At 34.7% G+C, this 22,396-nt stretch overlaps 1 protein-coding gene across 8 annotated transcripts in view; it reads left to right on the top strand.

Annotated features, from left to right (window-relative positions):
- Positions 1–22,396, top strand: part of LOC121376524 (tyrosine-protein phosphatase Lar-like) — a 324,342-nt gene that overhangs the window by 233,239 nt on the left and 68,707 nt on the right. For 7 of the 8 annotated variants that reach the window (XM_041504424.1, XM_041504426.1, XM_041504419.1 and 4 more), the window contains 2 exons: positions 12,395–12,664; positions 14,642–14,929. In XM_041504424.1, coding sequence (XP_041360358.1) covers positions 12,395–12,664; positions 14,642–14,929 — 558 coding nt within the window. The remainder of the gene's footprint in view (positions 1–12,394; positions 12,665–14,641; positions 14,930–22,396) is intronic. The other variant, XM_041504425.1, reaches the window with a different exon arrangement.

Raw genomic sequence — 22,396 nt, 5'->3', positions numbered from 1 at the left:
TTTATCTGACACTATTCTGAAATGCTCACCTCCTAGCAAAAGCATGCCAGGAGTTCCATTTGGTTCCACTGACTCGGTTTTGGTCTTTTGTGTGCTTCACGTCTGTTTACCTGCTGTACCAGTGCTCTATTGTAAAGAGATTCCAAGCTTTATGATAATTCTTTCAGTTACCTTTAACTTACTTTTTAGTATGTACCATCATCATAATACAATCATTTATACAAAAAAAATGTAATAAAATAATACCGTATAGCGCTGTGTATTAACCGACTCTATGGATAAGCCAACCCCTCAGTTTGCCCCTCAATATCTGGTACAAAAAGGTTGGTATGATGTATAAGCTGACTCAACTTTTACATAGTTGAAACTGGCAAACATAGATATATCCGATCGAGATTTCTTTAGTATCATATTTCCGTAAACGCCAATATTTTGCTGTATTTTCTTAGACATTTTTGTTGACTCCGTGTTTTGGCCGACCCCTCTTCTCTTGTTGGTATTTAGAGGCTTAAAAAGTTGGCTAATACACAGCAATATACGGTAATAAGAATTTGTTTTTAATTAAAAACCCCGATAAATTCCATAGAGCGTGGCATATTTTGTCTGATGTAACAGCTTTACGTCTGTTCATGTTCAACTTGATCATTTCTGTGTCTGATGGCAACCTATGAAGTTGCCAGCTTGCCAGAGAACTGGAGTAGAATCTGGCAGATGTATTTCTTAATAACTATGTCAAAAAGAAGAGGAAAAAAACTACATTTGAGAATTTGCATGTAGACTTATCAAGTGTCACATATTTCACTCAAGACTGATTCTGAATTGGCTGCAACCACATTTGCCAAATTGCTAATGGTATATTAGGTTCAACTTATCACTGCTGAAGAGACAGAAATGTCTGAAAAATGCATGAACTCTTTAAGAGAAAAAAAGAAAGAAAAAAAACAAACAAAAAAAACAACAACCAATAATAACAAAAAAAGCACATTTTCGTTGCAATAAAACCACTTCATATGTTCAATTTATCATATTTTAGGAACACATAAATTGAATATAAATATTGTATTAAATAATTGCACTTTAATGAAGTTAAAAAATTAAAGTTTGTTTTGTTTAATGACACCACTAGAGCATATTGATTATTAATCATAGGCTGTTGGATGTCAAAGTTGAATGCAAGATTGTATTAGCAATGTTCACAATCATCAGACAAAATGCTAACAAAACTAAGATTTTCATTAACTATTATTTTGCCTTTGGTAGTAAATTAATGATGTTTGTCCTGGAGGACATTATTTTACATTAAGCACTAGACCAGGTTGTTACAGTAATGACCATTGTTCACATTAGACCAGTAAATGCCAAGACTGGACACCTGCAGCTATAAGATACTCAGTTACCCCTGTAGCATGTTATCCAGATTGACATAGGTGGCAACATCCATTCTTTATACCTATCAACACTTCTCACACACTATCTACCTCAGCAAGTTACAGTACTGACTGAAAGAAAAAAAAAACCCAGGTGGAGATAAAATAACACTTTTTTTATTATTATTATTCAGTGACAATATATATTTTTGTATGTGTATTTTTAAAAATAAAAGCAACCAATTTTTTTTTAATTTTTTTTAATGCTGGTCATGCAGTATAAATGAAATGGAAGATACCATCAATCCCCATGGTATTATTTCTTTTATCTTCCATGTTGCTTAAATTTACAAGGATTAGTGGATGTAATTATAAAAGACTTCTTGGTGCCAGTTGGAAAGAAAAGCCTAAATGGCATCAGTGGGATTCTTCTCTTGTTTCTAAACCATCATATTTACCATCATGTTAGACACTGAACAGCCACAGATTGACCAATGTTTTTGGGGTGTAATTAAACATTCCTTTCCTTTGTTTTTATTTTGTATGTGAAAAAAAATTGTACCTTGTAATAATTTGCCTATAATTATATATCACTGCAACCAGTTTGAGTTGCAAGTTGGAACACAACACACAGGTACAGGTACAAGCTATCTCATGTTACAGACCACCTTTTCATCAAATTGAAAAAAATTATATTTTAAAAAGTAAACCAGATGTTATTTATTAAATTTATTACTTATTTATGACTATATTTTTTTTTTAAAAGAAGAAAGTTATAGTTTATACCAGCCCAATTAGGATATTAAAATTGTACAATGAAACTATTGATTAATTTATTGACTGATTCTTTTCCCCACATCTTCTTATGCTAGATAGCCTTTCTTTAAGTCAGAGCACATCCAATGTATGTTTTAAAGATAAAATCTTGAACTGGAAGCAGGTATAAATCAATACATGGATATATTCTTTATAATTTTAATTGTTATTTTTCATGTGTCTGCAAAAAAAGATGATTATGTTTCCTTGGACACCTCTATAGATTACTGTTGCTCACAAAGGTCATTTAAGTGCTGCTGTTTGTATTGAGTTAATTTTCATGCCACTAGCACTAAAGTGATTAATCGTATAATCAATGTGTTTGTTGAATGTGCCAATTTATGTCGGTCAACTTGTATTGAATTCATAAACCTGATGGTCTGTTATTGTTATCTTCCAGGTACAGCATGCAAAGTTATTCAGTAAAGTATCATGATCATCAAATGATCATACATGTATGTCTTTGTTTACATCTTAAACTAATGGAAACAGAACACAATTTCAAATTCTTTATTACAGACTTAAGGTTGTTGGTATGTATGTAAGAGCTTGCCACAAATACTTAATTTGTAAGATATTTTATATTTAGAAAGATGTTCCCCCATTGTTACGAAATAAAACAAAAGTAGTTGATTACTAAGAAAGGAAAATAAAACTGACTAATGTTTTTGTTCAACTTTCAGTAAGTGATCAGTTTGGAGGAATGTATTGTTAGAAATGAAAGAAAATGTCTTAGCTATCAACAAGAATGACTGATTTTATTTTTTGGATTAAAATATCTAGAAGAAATAAACAAATTTAAAAGTACTTCTTGGTTATATGGATATTGTTAGAGGCGATTGAGGGCATGAGGTGGGTATATTTTGGGGGCACGCTCATGCAGAAAATGTTTTTAAAATAGGTGTCCTGAAATGCACTTTCCTGTATATTCTACAAGTAAAATTCATCACAACAAATGCTAAAAAATACATGGTTTTGACCAGGGATGGTTTCAACCCTTGAAACTCCACTTCTGCACACAAGCCTGCAGTTTAACTTTCCTGTATGATGCAGCACCAGTGTGGTTTGCTAGAGTTGCAGGCTGCACATCACAGCTAGCAGAGCCCCATTAGTGTTATCACTGACCAGCACTTGCCACATTCTTCCAACTCAAGTGTCTGATAAAGTATGTGCTGTTGCCACAGTGTGCCAGCTATAGACTCCTTTGTCACTATGGGTAATTTTTCTTCTTGCAAGTCTCTGGGTTACTTAGCTGTATATTTGAAGTGAAACTGCATGTTGTAGTTGTATGATATTGGAGGATTTTGTTTTCACTGAAAATAAACATTTTAAGATTTTCATTAATGAAATCCTAACTTAATTAAAATTTACGTTATCTTTGGAAAATGTTGATTAATGACTGGTTTGTATTTTAATGTCATAAACACAGGTTGCAGAAATGTAAACAGACTTGGATTATACTTAATTAAGATGGCTGTGCTTTTTCTTATCTACACCTGTGCCTAATTTTGTATTTATCCTGTAACATTTTGCATTTTAAACTAAAATATACAAACATCTGTCTGTATCTTTAAATCTTCATTAAAGTAATTAATTTTCCTTGACATAAAGTAGTTCACTGTTTTTTCATACACAACATTTGATATGGTATTTCCATAAATCATATACTTTTTAAAATCTACATATTATTATTATTATTATTTAAAAAAACAAAACAAACACCCACCGACAACATTAAAATATAATTGTTTGTAGTTGCTTTCACTTTCAAGCTGTCCACACGTGGCTGAGAGGTGGAATTCAGTAGTGATGTCCATCAGTGTTCCATTACAAATGAGAAATATTTGAGAGAAAGATTAAAAGAAGAGGAATACCCTACAGGCTAGACATGATTGCTGATGTAGGTATTGGTACCTTCCACTGCTGTTTATCTGCAGGTCATCTGTAGGCCACTCTAAAGGCTGGGAGCTGACCAAGTGTTTAAAGCATTTGTTTTGCCCATTTGATGACTGCTAATTCCAGCTGTCACAAAGACAAGCTACAATTATACAAGGATGAATTTTAAGTGTATCAGTAACACTGTTGTTTGGTTTTGATGTGTATAGCCAGTGTAGGGTGTTAAAACATGGCATTCTTGCTGCCATGAAACAGTTCTCCATGTGTATAGAATTTGTCCTCTTTGATGTTAAAGTGAAGACCCTTTCCATTGATCAGCTCCATTCCAGTTAGCTTGATCTTCACACCCCCCACCCCCCCACCCCCACCCCCACCCCCCACCCCCACCCCCGTACCAGACTCAACACCATTCTACCAAAGACTTTGCTTTTTACTAGACTGCAATCACTTTACAGTAATGATGTTCCAGTAATCCATTATAATTTTAAACAATTATCAGTTGGTTGGGTTCTAGAGATGTGATGATCGATTATGAAATCCATGATCAGTTGTTATGAAATTGTCTCATCTTTACGAAGTGAAAAGGCAAGATATAGGTATTACTTTTCTGATGGCTGCGACTTTTGCACTAAAGTTTTATGTTGAAGTTTCACATTTAGATAACTTTATCACAAGCTAGGTCAATGAAACTTGGTTTATAGTTGCACCTATGGATGTTCATAGTAGTGCCACAAACGCTTTTGTTAGGCAAGACAATTCTGCATAATTCTTGTTCTTGCAGTCTAGATGATGAAATATGAAATATGCAAGGGTCTGGTTTGTTTTCATGAGTATTTAAGAGAACAGACCGTGATTAAAGTCTAAATAAGCCAATTGTGAACATGACAATAGGTGAATAGTTCTAATAATTCAATAATTCAAAAACAATTACATGTATAACAAATGCTTGTTGATGTAGTTCCAACCAACTGCCAATGCTACTATATAGTTCCTTTTAACTAGATCAAATAAGCAATTGTCTAATCAGTTTATTTACATTGATAAATTAATCCCTTTTATTGGACTTGAGAACAGATAGTGGTGTTTTTTCCACGAGAAGATGGTTCTCATTTTACTGGATTACCACCCACCATGACCAGTCTACCATATAGATCTTATATGTCAGCTTATATGTACAGAAGTATTACATGCACATACATTCCTAGCTTCAGTTTTTTTTAACCAAAATAAATAGAAAACTGTTTTGCTTTGCATACTTTTTGCACCACATATCTGATACTATGCAGGCAGCAGAGCAGTTTCACTTACACTATCCATTTCTTTTAGAAAATAATTAAACCAGGTTATGCATTTTTTTCATACTAAAGAATAGAGCAAGGTATAAAACCTCACACATGTAGCAATCATGACATTTTTCTTCTCTCAGAAAAAAAGCAGAAGGAAAAATAAACAAGGTGCAGAAAGAGTAGAAATAGTTTGTAGTGGATTCTGAGGAAGATAGTAGAATAACGTGATCCTCATCTCGTCTGTTAGCATGGTTAGAGGATACCCATGTATTTCTTGGCTTCAGATGCAGTTGGTGTAAGAGAACTTGGTGACCTCAGCAATGCTGCAGCAATTGTATTGCATTATACATGGTTGAACATACAGTTTTGTATGCTTGGGATCTTCGCTAATTAGTTTATTTGTACATTCATGTCAGAATTATGATGAATTAGAGCTGAATGAACTTTAACATCTTGGAATTTAAAAAATGATAACTTACTCGTAATTTTGTTATATAGTTTGGTATTAAAAAAGGAAGCTTTTGAAGATGAAAATATTATTTTTCAGTCTTAATGTGGTATATATAAGCATAAGGCATTTAAAAGTTTCTTGAATTATCAGCATTAACTTGCTCATCCATTTAATTGTTTGGCTGCACCGACATTTTCTTAAACACTCGTTGGGAGGGAACCCACTGGAGATTTGTGTTTCCAATATATGTTGGAGACTGATTTAACAATATCTGATTGGCTGCTCTTTGGTAATGTCTTACAAATGTATGCAAAAAGAAAGAAAGAAACGTTTTATTTAACGACACACTCAACACATTTTATTTACGGTTATATGGCATCAGACATATGGTTAAGGACCACACAGATTTTGAGAGGAAACCCGCTGTCGCCACTACATGGGCTACTCTTTCCAATTAGCAGCAAAGGATCTTTTATTTGCGCTTCCCACAGGCAGGATAGCACAAACCATGGCCTTTGTTGAACCAATTATGGATCACAAGTGGTTTACACCTACCATTGAGCCTTGCGGAGCACTCACTCAGGGTTTAGAGTCGGTATCTGGATTAAAAATCCCATGCCTCGACCAGGATCCGAACCCAGTACCTACCAGCTTGCAGACCGATGGCCTAACCACTACGCCACCGAGGCCAGTACAACAACACAAATGTATGTAGTTTATAAAGCTAAATCATCCATTGAAATTAACACTACTGAAAGCAGTTGCCATTCATTGTATTACATTAGTTAACTGTGCAAACACAAGAGCCATAAATAAGTTCTATAAGGCCAAAACTTTAAAATTTCTTTTAAACCTGGTTTTTGATCATTGAAGAAATATAATCCATTAGATACCATTTACTTTACAATTTGTTGTTTAAAAACCTATCTAAATAATTTTCATTTATTAGATACATATTGAAACAACTAACTCGTCATAAGATAAAATGATAATTTATCTAACAACTGCTTAAGTAGTGTAAAAATTAATAAAAGCCATCTTTACATGTATGATGTTTTAACTTGATTGTTAATTTACACGTTTGTTTTGTTAACTCGTTATTGGTGATTCTAATTACACACTGTATTTACAATGCTGAAGCCATCATACTCCATACACTGTATGTCAGAATGGGCATGACGCGTAACCCAGTGGTATGGCACTCACATAATCCGCAGCCAGTCTAGGATCGATCCCCTTCTGTGACCCATTGGGTTATTTCTCATTTCAGCCAGTGCACCATGACTAGTATATCAAAGGCTGACATATGTGCTATCCTGTCTGTTAGAGGGTGCATTTAAAAGATTCCTTGCTATTAATGGAAAATTGTAGCAGGTTTCCTCTCTAAGACTATATGTCAAAATGTACCCAATATCTGATGTGTCGTTAAACAAAACAAACTTTAACTATATATATATTGGAATAGTTGGTGTTTTTCTAATCAGGGGAAACCATGAAGCTGTAACATGTTAGGGAATTTTTTTTTACTACAAGAAATGTTTGAATGACAGTTCAACTTGTTATCATGCCAAGATTCTTCTAAAGCAAAACAACTATCATACTGAGGTATTCGCTTGACGATAGTATTTCACAGGTTAAACCCGAGCATGCCTACTCAATTGGTCGTATTATGTTAGTACCTAATTTACCTCCCCTTGGTAGTGTTTCAATTAGCAGCATTATCCGGTTCCTTAAGAGTGTCATCACTGAATCACTGAATGAAGAAAGCATCTACTGCACCCAAAACAGTTCAACACTGCAAAAACGACTTAACTGCCAGGAATAGTTTATTGATGCATACAGAAACACACTGCTGTTATGTTTGTTAAAAGTTTATACATGTATATATGTACCGGTACTAATAGTTTTTTGTGTGTGTTTTCTTGTGATGTCTTTATGGTTTGTTAAAGTAATTTCACCTACAGATTTGTTTTTTAATTTTAATTTTTATTATTTCTTCCAAGAATAGTTTGTACATCTTTTTGTATTTCTATTGTATTTTAATATGCACAGTATAACATTTAATTTATTTATTTTTAAATCAACTTGAAAGGTTAAAGACATTTTACTTTTTGTACATTAATTTTAAATATTGCCATTGGTTCCTGATTAAAATATAAGATAATTGTCCTTTTTGTATCAGGTTTGAGTACCGTTACTTATTTGTGGTCAAAACTTACTACTGGGAAAATAAAGAATTAAAAATATTTGCATACATATACATGTACTTTAAAAACTAGCATCCACATGTTGCAGTATGTTTGCCTGCAGTTTGATGATATTTTTGATAACTGTGATATGGCTCTTTATGACAGAGCAGCTGTTAATGTCCAGTAGTGTACCAGCATACATGTGCTAATCAAGTGGAAACTAACCATCATTAGGCTGTGTAATGACAAATTAGTCTGTTCCGATTGAATTAATTTTCCATAAATTATCTCACAATTAAAGATTGACACACAAGCTGGCTGTGTCTTAAATTGTGGTTTGTCTGGTAGCCCAGAGCCTGATGTGTGCAGATAACTGATTGGTTGCATCTTAACTCTTAACCTGTCAGAGAGTCGGTACACTAAAGTTGATTTATGGCCGACTTGGTGCATTCTACGTGGCACTGTTTGACAATATGCTGATATCTGCAAGATATCATTATTTTATAGTTCTCTCATTCTTGGCAAGTCTGGATTCCATTACTGTCCATAACAGTTTTTATCTTCAACATGAACTAAATGACTGAGACTAATTCCAGGATTTTTAAAAGAACTTTATAAACTGATACTGTACTGAATTGCCATTTGCAAATAAATATGTATACCTGTTATATGTATATAGATTATGTATAGACCTTACTTATTGTATGTTGTTATATACTATCTTTTGATAGTTCTTTAATTCAAGAACTAAAGACATTGTAGAAACTTGCTGAAAATAGCAGTTCTCATGAAATATCACGTATCAGAACGATTTGCCAACATGAAATATCGAAGAAAGCCTTCTTGTAGTGAAGCTGTTACATGGTAGAGTATTTTTTTTTTTTTTTATATAAATATAAAAATTTAAAATGCCCACACACACGTTTTTGAGGAAAGAACATTTTCCAAGTAAATTTTTTCTTACATGGCCTAACTAAAAAAACCTTGTCTACACATTAATAACTAGTTAAGACCAAAAATGTTAATTATATTCAAATATTACAGGCATGTAACAATACCTATGAGCTTATTGAGAGATGAATGAGTTGAAGGAGGTGGTATGAATCAACTGCACTCACAAAGTCTGAGCTAATGAGCCACAGCTAATTACACTTGGTCTTAACAGTAAAAGGCCTCTGCTGAGAGGAGAAATCTATACCCTCATTACATAGTCAGTCTGCCATCTTTCTGATGAGGACCTCTGGGCATGTCTCAGCATCTGGTCTGAGTAAGCTGTTACATGTACCTTGGCATCACCATTGAAAGTGTATGGTTGTGTGTTGGGGGTGAGGATTGTTACACTTGTAAAAATGCAATACCATATCAGTGGTAAATGATAAAAGGTCTGCCTCATACTTAATATTTTTATGTGGAAGACGTCACATAAAACTGACAATATTCAGTAGGATAATTTTGTTCTAATGTATTTCTCCCACCCACTCACATCTTACTATAATATCCAAAGGATAAAATTGGTATACATTGTCAAGTTTGTTAAAGCAAAAACATTTCTTGTAGTCGGACAGTAGCATAGCCACTAATTAAACAATAGTCTGAAGCAGTGGCATAGGAATGTGCCAGAAAGTGTGTGTGTGTGGGGGGGGGGGGGCACTTTTATGGCCACTTCCTACGCCAGTGTGAAGTATCATTAAAATGACATTCTTCTTTTAGTGGAAATGAAGAAATATCAAAGACTGTATGCTATTGGTCAGTATATTCAGTCTACATTGTATACATAATCTACATGTTCCTTTCTTTGTCTCTTAATCAATAGGTAGCCATTTCAAAAGCACATTGTAATGATCTATAGTAGATGTCCAGTCTGTATATAATCTACTTTGTCTGGCAGAGAATGACCATTTCTGCTGCCGAGAAGTACTGCTCATTTTCCAAACTGTAGATTGATAGCTCTATGGCTATGAACCAGTCCTAATAATGGTTCCCTAGTCTCTGGAACTATTCCCTTCATAGCTGTGTTCTTTGTCACGGTGTGAAGATTTCTAATATGACTCCCAAGTTCTGGTGAAATGCGATATCGACTACAGAAGATTGGTCAGGGGGACCACCCCTTGTTTCAGATAAGCGGTGATGAGTTTTTCTAACAGCTGAGCACAAGTTCACCTGTGAGATTTGTCAGCGTAGTCTGGTCATTTAGTTCACAACTGCCTTTTCCTGTGCCTGCAGTGTGTAAATTCAAAAAAGTTGTGTCGGTCTTAGATGTTATATAGATTCAGTGGTATAGTGCTATAGCCTAATTTTCTAAACTCTTGCAACTTTGTGATCAACTTTGTGATCTCGCATTGCTTTGCAAAAAGACTTACAAAGATGATGCGGTGTTGCTTTAGCTTTGTGAATTAAGCCCATGAAGCACAGTCGGATCATATAGGATCAATTCCTGTTGGTGCCAAAAAGTGGGGGGTGGGGGGGGGGTGGCACACTTATATTTACACACTTTTATACTATTATAAAGCAAATATAAGCAAAATATCTGAAAAGTAAGGGAGGGGGGCACACACACACACACACACACACACACACACACACACACACACACACCAGCGCTTCCTACGCCAGTGTGACATCTGTGGTCTTTAACAATATGTCTAAAACCATATAACCAAATTAAAATGCATTGAGTACTTTGTTAAAAAAAAAATCCTTCCATTCTTCATTTAGATTCATTACTTAATATATACCAGAACCAGGTTTTTAAAAAAAAAAATGCTAACATGGATCTGTTTTATTAAACATCTAAGCTAGCAACTGTTTAAACAATCCAGGAACAAATTCATGATGATTTGTTTGTAAGAAACATAGTATGATGTATTTTCATGTAATGTGAAGCACATAAATGTCAGATACTTACTACACTGCCATAAAAAAATGTAGATGACTGGAGTTTGGCATTCAACATAGCTAAGGTCAGAGGTCAGCATGGATGCATTTCACAGTGAAGATCAACAAGCAAAGTCCATTACTACATAATGTAAACATAGCTGATGTCTTTATTACCTGTGCATACAAATTTTATGGTCAGCCTTGACTTACCATAAAGTAAATAGTAAAATTTGTGATTAACGTAACAAGAATGTATATACTTAATTTGTATTGTTATGGTCAAGAGCGTTGACAAGTACGTTCTGACAATTGGTAACCTGTAATCAACCGGGTATATTTGATATCTGTTTGTTATTTGGAATCTGTGGATCTAGAACCCCATTTTCCTTGAACACAGAATAACTGTTAAAAATAAAGCATCATGTATGTGTGCGTATGTATGTGTATGTTCGTGTTTGTGAGTAATGCATGTATATGTAGCTAAATTCTTACGGTGTACCTCACACTTATCTCTAAAAATAAATTATATGGTTGCCGGTATTGTGTCGATAGGTAAATCACTTTTAGACAATGCATGTGCGAGATCTTTACAAAGGCTAAGAACAGGACAAGTATGTTCTTGACATTTTTCACAACCTTTCATATTATTATAAAGCAGACACATTACTCGCAAGGTATTAATAATTGGCAGTTGTAGTTAATGATTGACACAAGTTTGCTTTTTACCATGTGGGTTATAGTAACCTGACCAAATGTCAAAACAATTTATGTCTCACCTTTTGACAACTGGAGTAGGTCAAGTGATTAAATTAGCCCTTAGCCAAGCATTTTATTAAAGTGCATGGTTTTACTTAACCCATATTTGTAACTAAATTGCTGGGGGGGTGGGGGCGGAAACATGTTGATCCATATCTCTAATTAAACAGCTAGGTCGCAAATAACAAGCATGTAACTGTCTATAGCTTAGTTCGGTCATTATGTTGAAAAAGTAAACAATATTTGTTTAATGACATCCCAGTACTTTGTTTAATTAGCTTGTCCTAGATGTTTGACACTGTAAAATCAATACTTTGTTTTGAAAATCAGAGAAAAAAATGCCACTGACACCACATAGTTAAAATATATACCCAGTTACAAGATATACAAGATGTTTAATGGTCTTAAAGGAAAAGAAAGGAATGTTTAATGATACCTCAGCACATTTTAAATTATTCCTATTTGGTGGGTTACATGATGTGGTTATTTCTGCACTGCTTCGAGAAAAACAATGTAGTGCATAGCACAGCCTTTGATGTACTAGTTGTGGGAACAATTGAGCCTATCAAGGGTGATAGATTCTACACTTCAGGTAAGTGTTCTACTACTAAGCAACGTCTACTCTGATGATATGAAAAATTACCAGCACACCTGGTATGGTGTGGTTATGTATATAAAATGCATACATGTAAGTTTTTCACAGAAGGTTTTTTTCTTTATTAGTTGGGTATTTATTAGTTGCTTCTATAATTTCAGTTCGTCGTGTGCCTCCTCATTTTTCAATCCCACCAGAGGACACCAAGATCATGCCGAATGCCGATGTCAACCTCACGTGCGTTGCAGTAGGATCGCCAATGCCGTATGTCAAGTGGCGAGAAGGGGCACGAGAACTGACAAATGAGGATGAAATTCCGATTGGTAGAAATATTTTACAGCTCAAAGAAGTAAAAGAGTCAAAGAATTACACCTGTATTGCGTCTTCAGATTTGGGAAACATAGAAGCAACAGCATCGGTTATTGTTGAAGGTAAGCGAGGCTTGACTATTCTTGTCAGTTTTGTGCTTGTCGTTTCCTGATTGCAGTGGAAGCTATTAAATAAAACATCATATTTATTCAATGATAAGCACAAGGATGTGTACACAGGTGATATCTTAATTTCAAACAGAATATTGAAATATAAAACTTAAGTACACAATACCTGTTTTGATTATATTTTTCTTCAAGTTTTATGAAGGCTACTAAAGAAATATATCTTGAGATCTTTAATGTTTGATTAATTTGTTTTCCAAATTTCCCCCCAAATATTAAAATTTAATTTTTAAAGTTTTAAAATAAAACTTTTTCTAATTTTATCCAAGAAATGTGTTGATAATTCAAACAAAAAACCAACCCCCCCCCACCCACCCCAAAAAAAAAATACATACTGTTTATTTCTTGGTATTCCTCGTTTGATTGTGTACATGCCTGAAATATGCATAGTTATTTAATATTATGATTCTGTCAGTTTATTGAATGAAAATGGAAGTCACCTGTGGACATCCTGTTAGTATATCCATTAATATTACTGACTTGACATTAGTAATTGCTTCATAATAAGATAGCAGCTCTGCCGTATTATTGCTAAGTATTTATACACTACTAATGGTTTCAGAATTACCTTGTTTTTAACTCTCTAGTATTGATTATTTTCACTGGCATTCCAAAGCAAGACTATTGTAGCATATTGTGTTTAGCTCCTTTTTGTGGAGTCGGTGATATCTGTTTACATTAAAATATTTACATCAATATTGTGTGAGTTTTACCATGTCTATATTCCTATTAATGTTTTGTTGACGAAAGTGCATGGTTGTCGTCAAGTTATATCTGTGTGCATAATCCATCAACTAGCTTTTATTGATTGACATTCCATTTAGCCTCAAGTAATGCATGTTGATATATCCTGTTATTACTTGGCCATCATTTATATTCAGTTTCCATCGTTTCTCCATCCATTTGGTTATTGCCCTAATGTCATTTGTTATTTTGTTTGGGGCAGAGGGTGATCTTTTGTCTGAATTACCTGCTTGCTTCTTTTTGATTTGGTTTGGCCATGATAAGTTCAGCAGCAGTATTGTTGCCTTGGCAACAAGATGAGACAAGTGCCTCCTGCTACAGGGCTCACCCAGCCAATCAGATGGCTCGTTGTACCAGCCTGTAGATCACATGCCAATTCCCTGTCTCAGCTAAAGAGAGCACAGCATAGTGACTCTCAGATACTCATAAAGTTATTGCAGACCACTTGGTTTCCCTCTTACTCAAGTCATACAAACTTTGGCACTGAAAGTTGGATTGGATTAGTGATACAGTTCATTCTAAGCATTCTACAAGTGGTGTTGATAAAGCCACACAACAGGTCAAATTTTGAAGTTTTGTGTTGGTGTGTATGGTGGAAGTTAACTAGAAAACGTGTATACAAAAGTTAACTAAAGTTGTTTTGGTTTTTCTCACCCCCATCACTGGCATATTCTCATAACTGGAGTTAATATAGAGCTGACAGCAGAAAAAAAATCATCTCAAAAACAACGATTCTGCACCTGATTCTGGCACCTGGATAGTTTTAGCATCGGTGGATAAGTTTTAGCATTGGAGCACTTGTTGCTTAAATTGCCACATCACTGGACTAATGACGGGATCCGTGCTTTAAGTTACTTGCATTACAGCACCATAGAATTGTTTTTTCGCTCTCACTTGTTAGTGCTGTACATGCACAAAACATAGTAGTCGTACAGTTTTCTCCTCTCGACTTGGGGAGCTGAGTCTCACTCTTTCGTCACTCTGTGCAATGCAGTAGTAGGCTTTCCGACACACAGGGCCGGCCGTGAGAGAAACTCACACCTTCGATCATGGCTAACTCTAGGCACCACTATCGCTCACTTGATTTCAGCGCCGTTAATACACACTTGCGGTGGATTTTAGTATGCTGCTGCTTACTGAGTTGTCTCCCTTATTCCTGCTCTACTACAGCTTTGCCGAGCCCACCCACAGGTTTGAAAGTCTCGGAGGTAACCGCCACGTCGGTCAAACTGTCCTGGGAGTCGGCTGCGACCACGCCTGATACTTCATATATTGTGCAGTTCAAATCGAAACACTCGCCCGGAGCTCGCTATAAAGAGAAAACCAATATCGGAAGTACCACGTACACAGTCAGGCACCTGGATGCCTTCACGAATTACGAATTTCGAATTGTTACTGTGACAAAAGTTGGGCGCGGACCCCCAAGCAATCCCATAGCAGTGAAAACCGGAGAACTAGGTCAGTGTTGAAAACAAAATATAAATAACCCATGTTGTAATGCCCGCTGCTTTTTTTCTCTTTTTCTTTTTTTTCCGTAGTTTAAAAAAAAAAAAAAAAAAAAAAATCCTCAGTTTTTAGTTGCACTTTTTTAAACCATTTTATTTAATTTTATGTTCATATGATTTATTTTCTGCATGCTTAAACCACCTCACCCTATTTTTATTTATGTTTGGTGCAGGGCCCAGTGTATGTGTGTTCACTGTCAAATGTATGTGTTTGTGGTTTTGGACACGTTTTTCTTTACATATGTGTATGTTTGTGTAATCATAATTGGTAACTATTCTTAGCTTCTGGCATTTTTCGGTTAACCAAAAGCACACGTTTATTTTTGGATTAACTTCCTCAGTGGTGTATTTAAAGAAATATGTAAAAAATGCACATTAATTTATAAAATGCACAGAAAAATGTAAATTATCTGTTTAGAAAAAGCCTGAAAGATTATGAATACACCAGGTATAGCATGACACCATGTCATTAAATATTAATTCAAACCTAACATATTTGATTTCATCGTCTACTATATAATTTATGACGTATTGTCTTTCTTAGCATTTTGTTTCTTATCAGTAACTTCAATAACTGTCATAGTGCTTTCTTGACTGGTTTGAGACAAAAACATTTGTATTATAATTTGCTGTAAATCATGCATGTTTTGCATGTTGTGTGTATTGTCATAGTTTACAATTTGTATTTAGAATTTTCCTACAACTTAATGCATTGTTTAAAAGTTTCTTCATGAAAGAAGATGTAAGCATGTAACAACTATACATAATAAGAAATTCCAATCTATTTGTTTCAAACATTTCCTGATGGATTCCATTCAATAATAACCACAATAGCAGTTAAGAGCAACTGACACAAAATAAGTAATTGAATAAGGTTTAATTCAAGTTATTGCAAACACACTCCAACAGTACTTAAATATAATTAAAACTAATAAAAATAAGTTGCAAATGTGGCTGCCATCAGACTAGCTAATTACATAGTTTGATTTCATGAAGATGAAACTATAAAATTAAATGAATCCAGACTGGCAAATGTAATTTTTCGTTCATTCTATTAAATTGAGTACGGTAGGTTTCTTTAGTATTTTTAACAGACTTTGAGAAAATGTAGGTGGAACTAGCACCATGTTATTAGCTTAAATTTGATTTAAATCTTTGAAGCAAGATATTTTGCTCAGAAAGTAGCAGTAAGAAAATGAAAAAAAAAATCATGAAAAGAATTATGTAACCATCATCGGGCTATCTTTAAAGAAAGCAATCCTTTTTTTTTTTAAATGTATCAGCAAAGTCTTTTGAAGTTAAAACGTGTCCTATCACCCATGCTGAGGTGATATGAATCAGTTATCTGTTACATCTGCTGTTGGGGTATATTTTATAATTAAGATCTTTAAATAACCTCCAGCTTTCAATGCTGATGTTTAAATGAATTACTATTCCAAAATTGTATTTAAATATTACAATCAATAATGTTATCTTTATATAAGCTTTTAGTATAATGTGTATCATGTGGCCACCAAGTTCCTCAGTTGTCTAAGGTGTGGGGGATTTGGGTCACTGGCCATTTTAACCATTTCATCATTGCCTCAAATAAACATGTGAGGCTTGAAATTGACAGGGAGCTAATGCTGATGGAAATACTCATGTGCTATATAAAAATATATCCAGAATTCCATATTTTCAAGAGTCATAGTAAAATGTCATAAAGCTTTTATATGCCTTTAACATTGTTTAAAAAGTTGTTATGAGTCTCATAAGGACTCTTAATTTCAAGACTAATTTTTCGAACTGTTTTTAACATAACAGTATGGTTCGACAGATTAAAATTTGAAAAGCAAAGATTGTATCCCAATCCACAAAATGAATTTTGAGCCTTGACACACACATATGTGCATTTCTTCATAGTTTAACAAAAAGATTTAATGACAAAGAAACTGTATCTGAGATATATGAGAAATATCCTGTCTCTGGAGTAATGTTCAGTAACTGGTTATATTGGAGTATCATTTATGAACTGACTAGTTTAAGAATACACACAAACCATCCAATTATTCTGAGATAAATTTGTTTTAAGAATACACACAAACCATCCAATTATTCTGAGATAAATTTGTTTTAAGAATACACACAAACCATCCAATTATTCTGAGATAAATTTGTTTTAAGAATACACACAAACCATCCAATTATTCTGACATAATTTTTTTTTAAAACAGCAATCTTATGACTTCCTAATAATTTGACAACTGACAAGCATATACATAATGTCAAGCCTTGCATTGAGACGACGAGGACTCACACCGTCAGTTACTGTAATGAGTGCCGTGCCACGGATCAATATTGGTAGAACAATTACATGGTGTACAAAGTGCATCCTGCCACCATGGGTTATAATCTACACCGAAGTCCTCAGGAAATGATCTGTTGTCTGCAGACATCTTCTCGACATCTCCGTGTCAGGTGCCGGCTCGTTTGTTAGTGTCATCTTTTCATCGCGGCATCACTATCGTTGAGTACAGACACCAGCCTTGACTAAATACATTCTCTGAATGCACAGTGATTTATTCAGGTGTCGAGCATATTCAAAACACATGATGCACAATTTGAGATGGGGGTGGAGGTTACTATTGTTTCCAGTTCCTTTTGTCTTAAATTAGGTAAATAATACGGTGTATTGTATTATGCAAGTGTGACTCTTGTAAAATATTTGCACATAGTTGGTAGGCTAAATCTCACTCACTAAATCATTCAGTTTTTCCTATTCCAACCACTACATTGCCTGTTTAAAAAAAAGATTACAGTATTTGCTGTACTGCTCATCACTAAGTCCATACATGTATGGAGAATGACTTTGTTACTGCTGTAAGGATTTGGTTACATGATGGTTAGCATGACATGATAGTTACTAGTTAAAATTAATGTAAAATACAGTTGAATCCCATTGGCTCAAACCCCGTGGTACTTGAGAAAGTGTTCGACCCATCAGGTAGTTCAACCATTCGGTCAACAATGCGTAAGTGTAACTCAGGACTTCAATTTTGGTTTGAGTGTTGCGAGTTCAACCCAACGAGATTCTACTGTATATCCAAATAAGTAAATGATAGTTAGCTTCAGAAAATGATTGGGAGGATGGGAGTTAGAGATTTATTTTGGCTTACACTTATTTAAAGGTGTCCAGTACTTATCACCAATAAAATAAGATTAAATGTTAAGTTTTTAATCACATAACAAAGGTGGGAAGCATTTCATCAAGAGTCCTAATCTGAATAAATCAATCTTTAACGACCCCTCAGCATAAATTGATTTCCGAATGTGATAATCAGATATCTGCTATAAGTAAATGATTTTTTGTGATTTTTTTCTTTCTTTTTGAAATCTATGGGAAGTAATTGCTATAAAGTCTGGATGTTTTGAGACAAATGAGCACATTAATAGCACCAGTGGCTAAATTGCCTTTCATTATGGGAGAGAAAATTGAAAACAGCTGAAGCCAGTGTGTGTACCATGTGTATTTGTACACTATCTACCATAGGCTAATGAATGGCTCTGGCTCTATAGAAAATTTAAACCTTGCTTGGGAACTGACAAGCAGCAACATGTTATTAGTGCATGCTGCATTTTCCCTAGCAAATATTAAATTTAGACACTTAATTTATCCCACTTTGTTTGCAACTAGCTGTAATCAGGAGTAGTTCATTTCCAGTATTTGAAATGTATTCTAGACATACATGAAGAGCTATATATGGGTTTCTTTGTTGTAAAGAAAATCTGTATTCTTGTAGACATTTTTTTTTTTTTTTCAGTCATTACTACTTCATTTCATATGCTACCTTTATAAAATTGTTCTATTTATCCATCTTTATTGTCAATACTTTATCATTGTTTTAAAGCATACTTCGCCAATTTGACTTTCCAAAAAGAGTTGCTTTGTTTTTTAAAAGACAATTGGTATATAAGTATCCATAAGAACTGCATTACTAGCATTTAAAGAAAGTTTAAAGATGTATACGGTCAGTATTCTATTGGTATTTGGATTTTAACACATCTAAGCTGATGCAACATCTGCTGAGAAGTTAAAACTGTTTTATACTGAAGATCTAGCCATTTCTATTGTTTCCACTTTGACATAGTTTGGCCACTATATTACAGTTAGCTTCTACAAGATTGGAACACATTAAATAAATCTAATATTTAAGTAAACCACATCCGTTTACTGTTTTTGTAAACAAATCTTTTACTGTTTTTCTAAACAATTTGCTTATGGTATTAGGTTTTTTCAGAAGTGTTAAAGTCATTTCTTGTCTGTTTACCAAACTGGCATTAGATGTGTTTCAAATGGTATTCACATGTATTGAGGGGTCAACTCTGTGATGCATAAACCATCTCTTTATGTGATGGGAATAAGAGTTTCTGTATGTTGTTGTGACCGAGCCTGTCATCTGGTTCCCATTCTGCATAAAGTTATTCTCCATCACACAGTCCCAGGAGGGAAGCTTGATCTAACACTATCAGTACTAGCTTCTAATGCGATGTAGGGGCAGGATGTAGCCCAGTGGTAAAGCACTTGCTTGATGCGTAATTGGTCTGGGATCGATCCCCGTCGGTGGGCCCATTGGGCTATTTCTCGCTCCAGCCAGGGTACCACGACTGGTACATCAAAGGCTATGGTATGTGTTATCCTGTCTATGGGATGGTGCATGTAAAACATCCCTTGCTACTAATGAAAAAATGTAGGAGGTTTCCTCTCTAAGACTGTGTCAAAATTACAAAAAATTTGACATCCAGTAGCCGATGATTAATAATCAATGTGCTCTAGAAGTGTTGTTAAACAAAACAAACTTTCTTTCTAATGTGATGCCATTGGGAATTACGGTATATCCTAAAAGGTCATTGGTAAAGATACTAGTATATTTAGCTTCTTTACTCTTTGATTATTTGGTTTAAGCTACTGTTCCTGCTTCTGTAGTGATCAATGGGTAAAGTGAAAAAAAAAAAAAATTCTTGCCTTCGTTAAGTTTGTTAATGAGTAAAGGTATAACCTGGTATATGTTTATAAATGTAGTAAATGGGTGGAAACATACCCTGGCATCATTAAAGTGGCTAGTAGTTGGGTGGGCGGGTGTCCTAGATTTTTTTTTACTGTTACAATGGTTATATCGTAGTTGCTTGGTCCACTAAAGAGATCACTTCATGAAGACTTGATGGAGTCTTGTTACTTTACTAAAGACTAAAGACTAATGATTGTAGCTTCCAATTCTGCTTCAAAATGGTCATTGAAAGACCATTTTATAAGAGAAGTTTAGATTGGTTTAAGTCTTGCTACTCTCGGCCTACTAAAATCCAAACCTATACATAGCTCCCTACCTTTTATTCTTTAGAACGTTCATCAAAATGCACACCTATTTCCCTTTGGCTTAATCCTACGGGACATTCCAAATTACATAGCACCATACCACCTGTTACCGACTATGGTTGGACTGCAAGTGCAGGCGGTCCCTCCTTCACCCACCCCAACCCTTTCCTGTCCTGGATGGAAGAACTGGCTGAGGGTGGTACTTGTGTCCAGGACAGGCGTGCACTACAACAGCTTGCTCTGAATGTGCACGTTAAACAATTTTCCATTCCATTTCAGTGGTGGTCAGTGAGTAAAATATATTTTAGTTTTCCAACTCTTTATTGCTGACCAGATTAAGCTACCTTTCAAGAAAATTATTTCATGATGACTATTTGGATATTAGGAGTTGGTAGATGGATTTAGAAGTACTACGGTTGATAGACAAAACAATGTATTGTTGATTTTATGAATGCTTTGAATTACTATTTCAAGAGTTTTATGTAACTAAGATGTTCACTAACTCAGTCCACTGTATACTTTAAGCAGAATCCATTTCTAATGTCATAAAAAGCAATATCATGTTTCACACCATTTCCTTGAAATCTCAAATTTCCAAATTGAATGCATATGTGTAAATTTAGACATTTGTGCATTACTAATCCCTCCCTTTCTAGAAAAATATACAGAACTTGCCAAGAATGTCTGGGAATCATTCATAACCCATATTTTCCATACTTGTTGACTTGCCAGATTTAGTGAATTCAACATATTAAACTTTTTTTCAGTAATAGACGAATATGTGAAATACAACTCTTGGCAAACATCCTACAATTTTTATCAGCCTGTGTGTGTGTGTGTCAGAATATGAGTGTGATATTATACACAAAATGAAGGTGTGTTTACGCCAAGTTTATTTGTGTTACTTGTACGTAAACTTTAGTAGGAGAATAAATATTGGGAGGATAACAAATCGACCACTGTTTTCTGGGGTCAAAAGATATTTCAACACATTTCCCACCAAACATTGTTAATGGCAATAACAATAACAATACACTATATATCACAGCCTCAGGAAAAAGGTGCCTCCAATTATCAATTATATTTTCACCAGAATGATGAACATTTTTAAATAAGCACTGGGAACTGCATCAGAAATTACTTTTTTATTTTAAGAGATTTTCAACAACAACAACAACAACAAAAATCTTTAAATGAAATAAACCTGATATAATAGCATCTGTTACAGAATCCAGCCAGTGCACCACAACTGGCATATCAAAGGTCATGGTATGCACTACCCTGTCTGTGGGATGGTGCATATAAAAGATCCCTTGCTGCTTATCGAAAAGAGTAGCCCTTGAAGTGGCAACAGCAGGTTTCCTCTCTCAATATCTGTTTGGTCCGTAACCATATGTCTGACGCCATATAACCTTAAATAAAATGTGATGAGTGCGTCGTTAAATAAAACATCTCATTCCTGTTACAGAATGAAATGGTATTCAGGGCTAGCTCTGGGTAAGCAAAACCATTTGCCAAATATGCAAAATCCACCATTGTTTTTCAACAAAACATCAATTAGTACATGAAATGTTTTTGCCATATCAAAATAAAATTTGCCAATTGTTCCAGAAATTCACAGTTGGCGAATGGCAGAGCTAGCCCTGGTATTGCTTTAAAATCTGCATGGAATGAACTGTTAAGCCTTTCAGTTAGAAGAAGTTGAACCACGAAATGAATTGTTACGGATTTCAGAACCTGATACAGAATGACCATGCTGTTCGGCAGATTCATGGTAAAGCCATCATGTTTGAGTCAGTTGTACAGATGATTTGCTTGGCAGTATTTAAATACACAAGTGACTAGGTTTCGTCTGTAAACAGCCTACAAATGGGTACCTTCCATTACAAATGGCTTATGATTGCTTGTACCTGCCATCACGTCTTCTGCTCCATACATCATGTTCACAAAGCGGTCAACACACAAAAGCTTTACATCTTTTCAGGGTGGTGTCTGGAAGGGCAATATATCAGTAACGTTTATGTGTAGTTCCAGCTACAGTGTCTTATACTTACAGATCTACAGCCAGCA

Source organism: Gigantopelta aegis, chromosome 6 (assembly GCF_016097555.1).
Source record: "Gigantopelta aegis isolate Gae_Host chromosome 6, Gae_host_genome, whole genome shotgun sequence".
Classification (NCBI taxonomy): Eukaryota; Metazoa; Mollusca; class Gastropoda; order Neomphalida; family Peltospiridae; genus Gigantopelta; species Gigantopelta aegis.
Note: the sequence above shows the minus strand (reverse complement) of the source record. Positions and strands in the feature narration are given on the sequence as shown.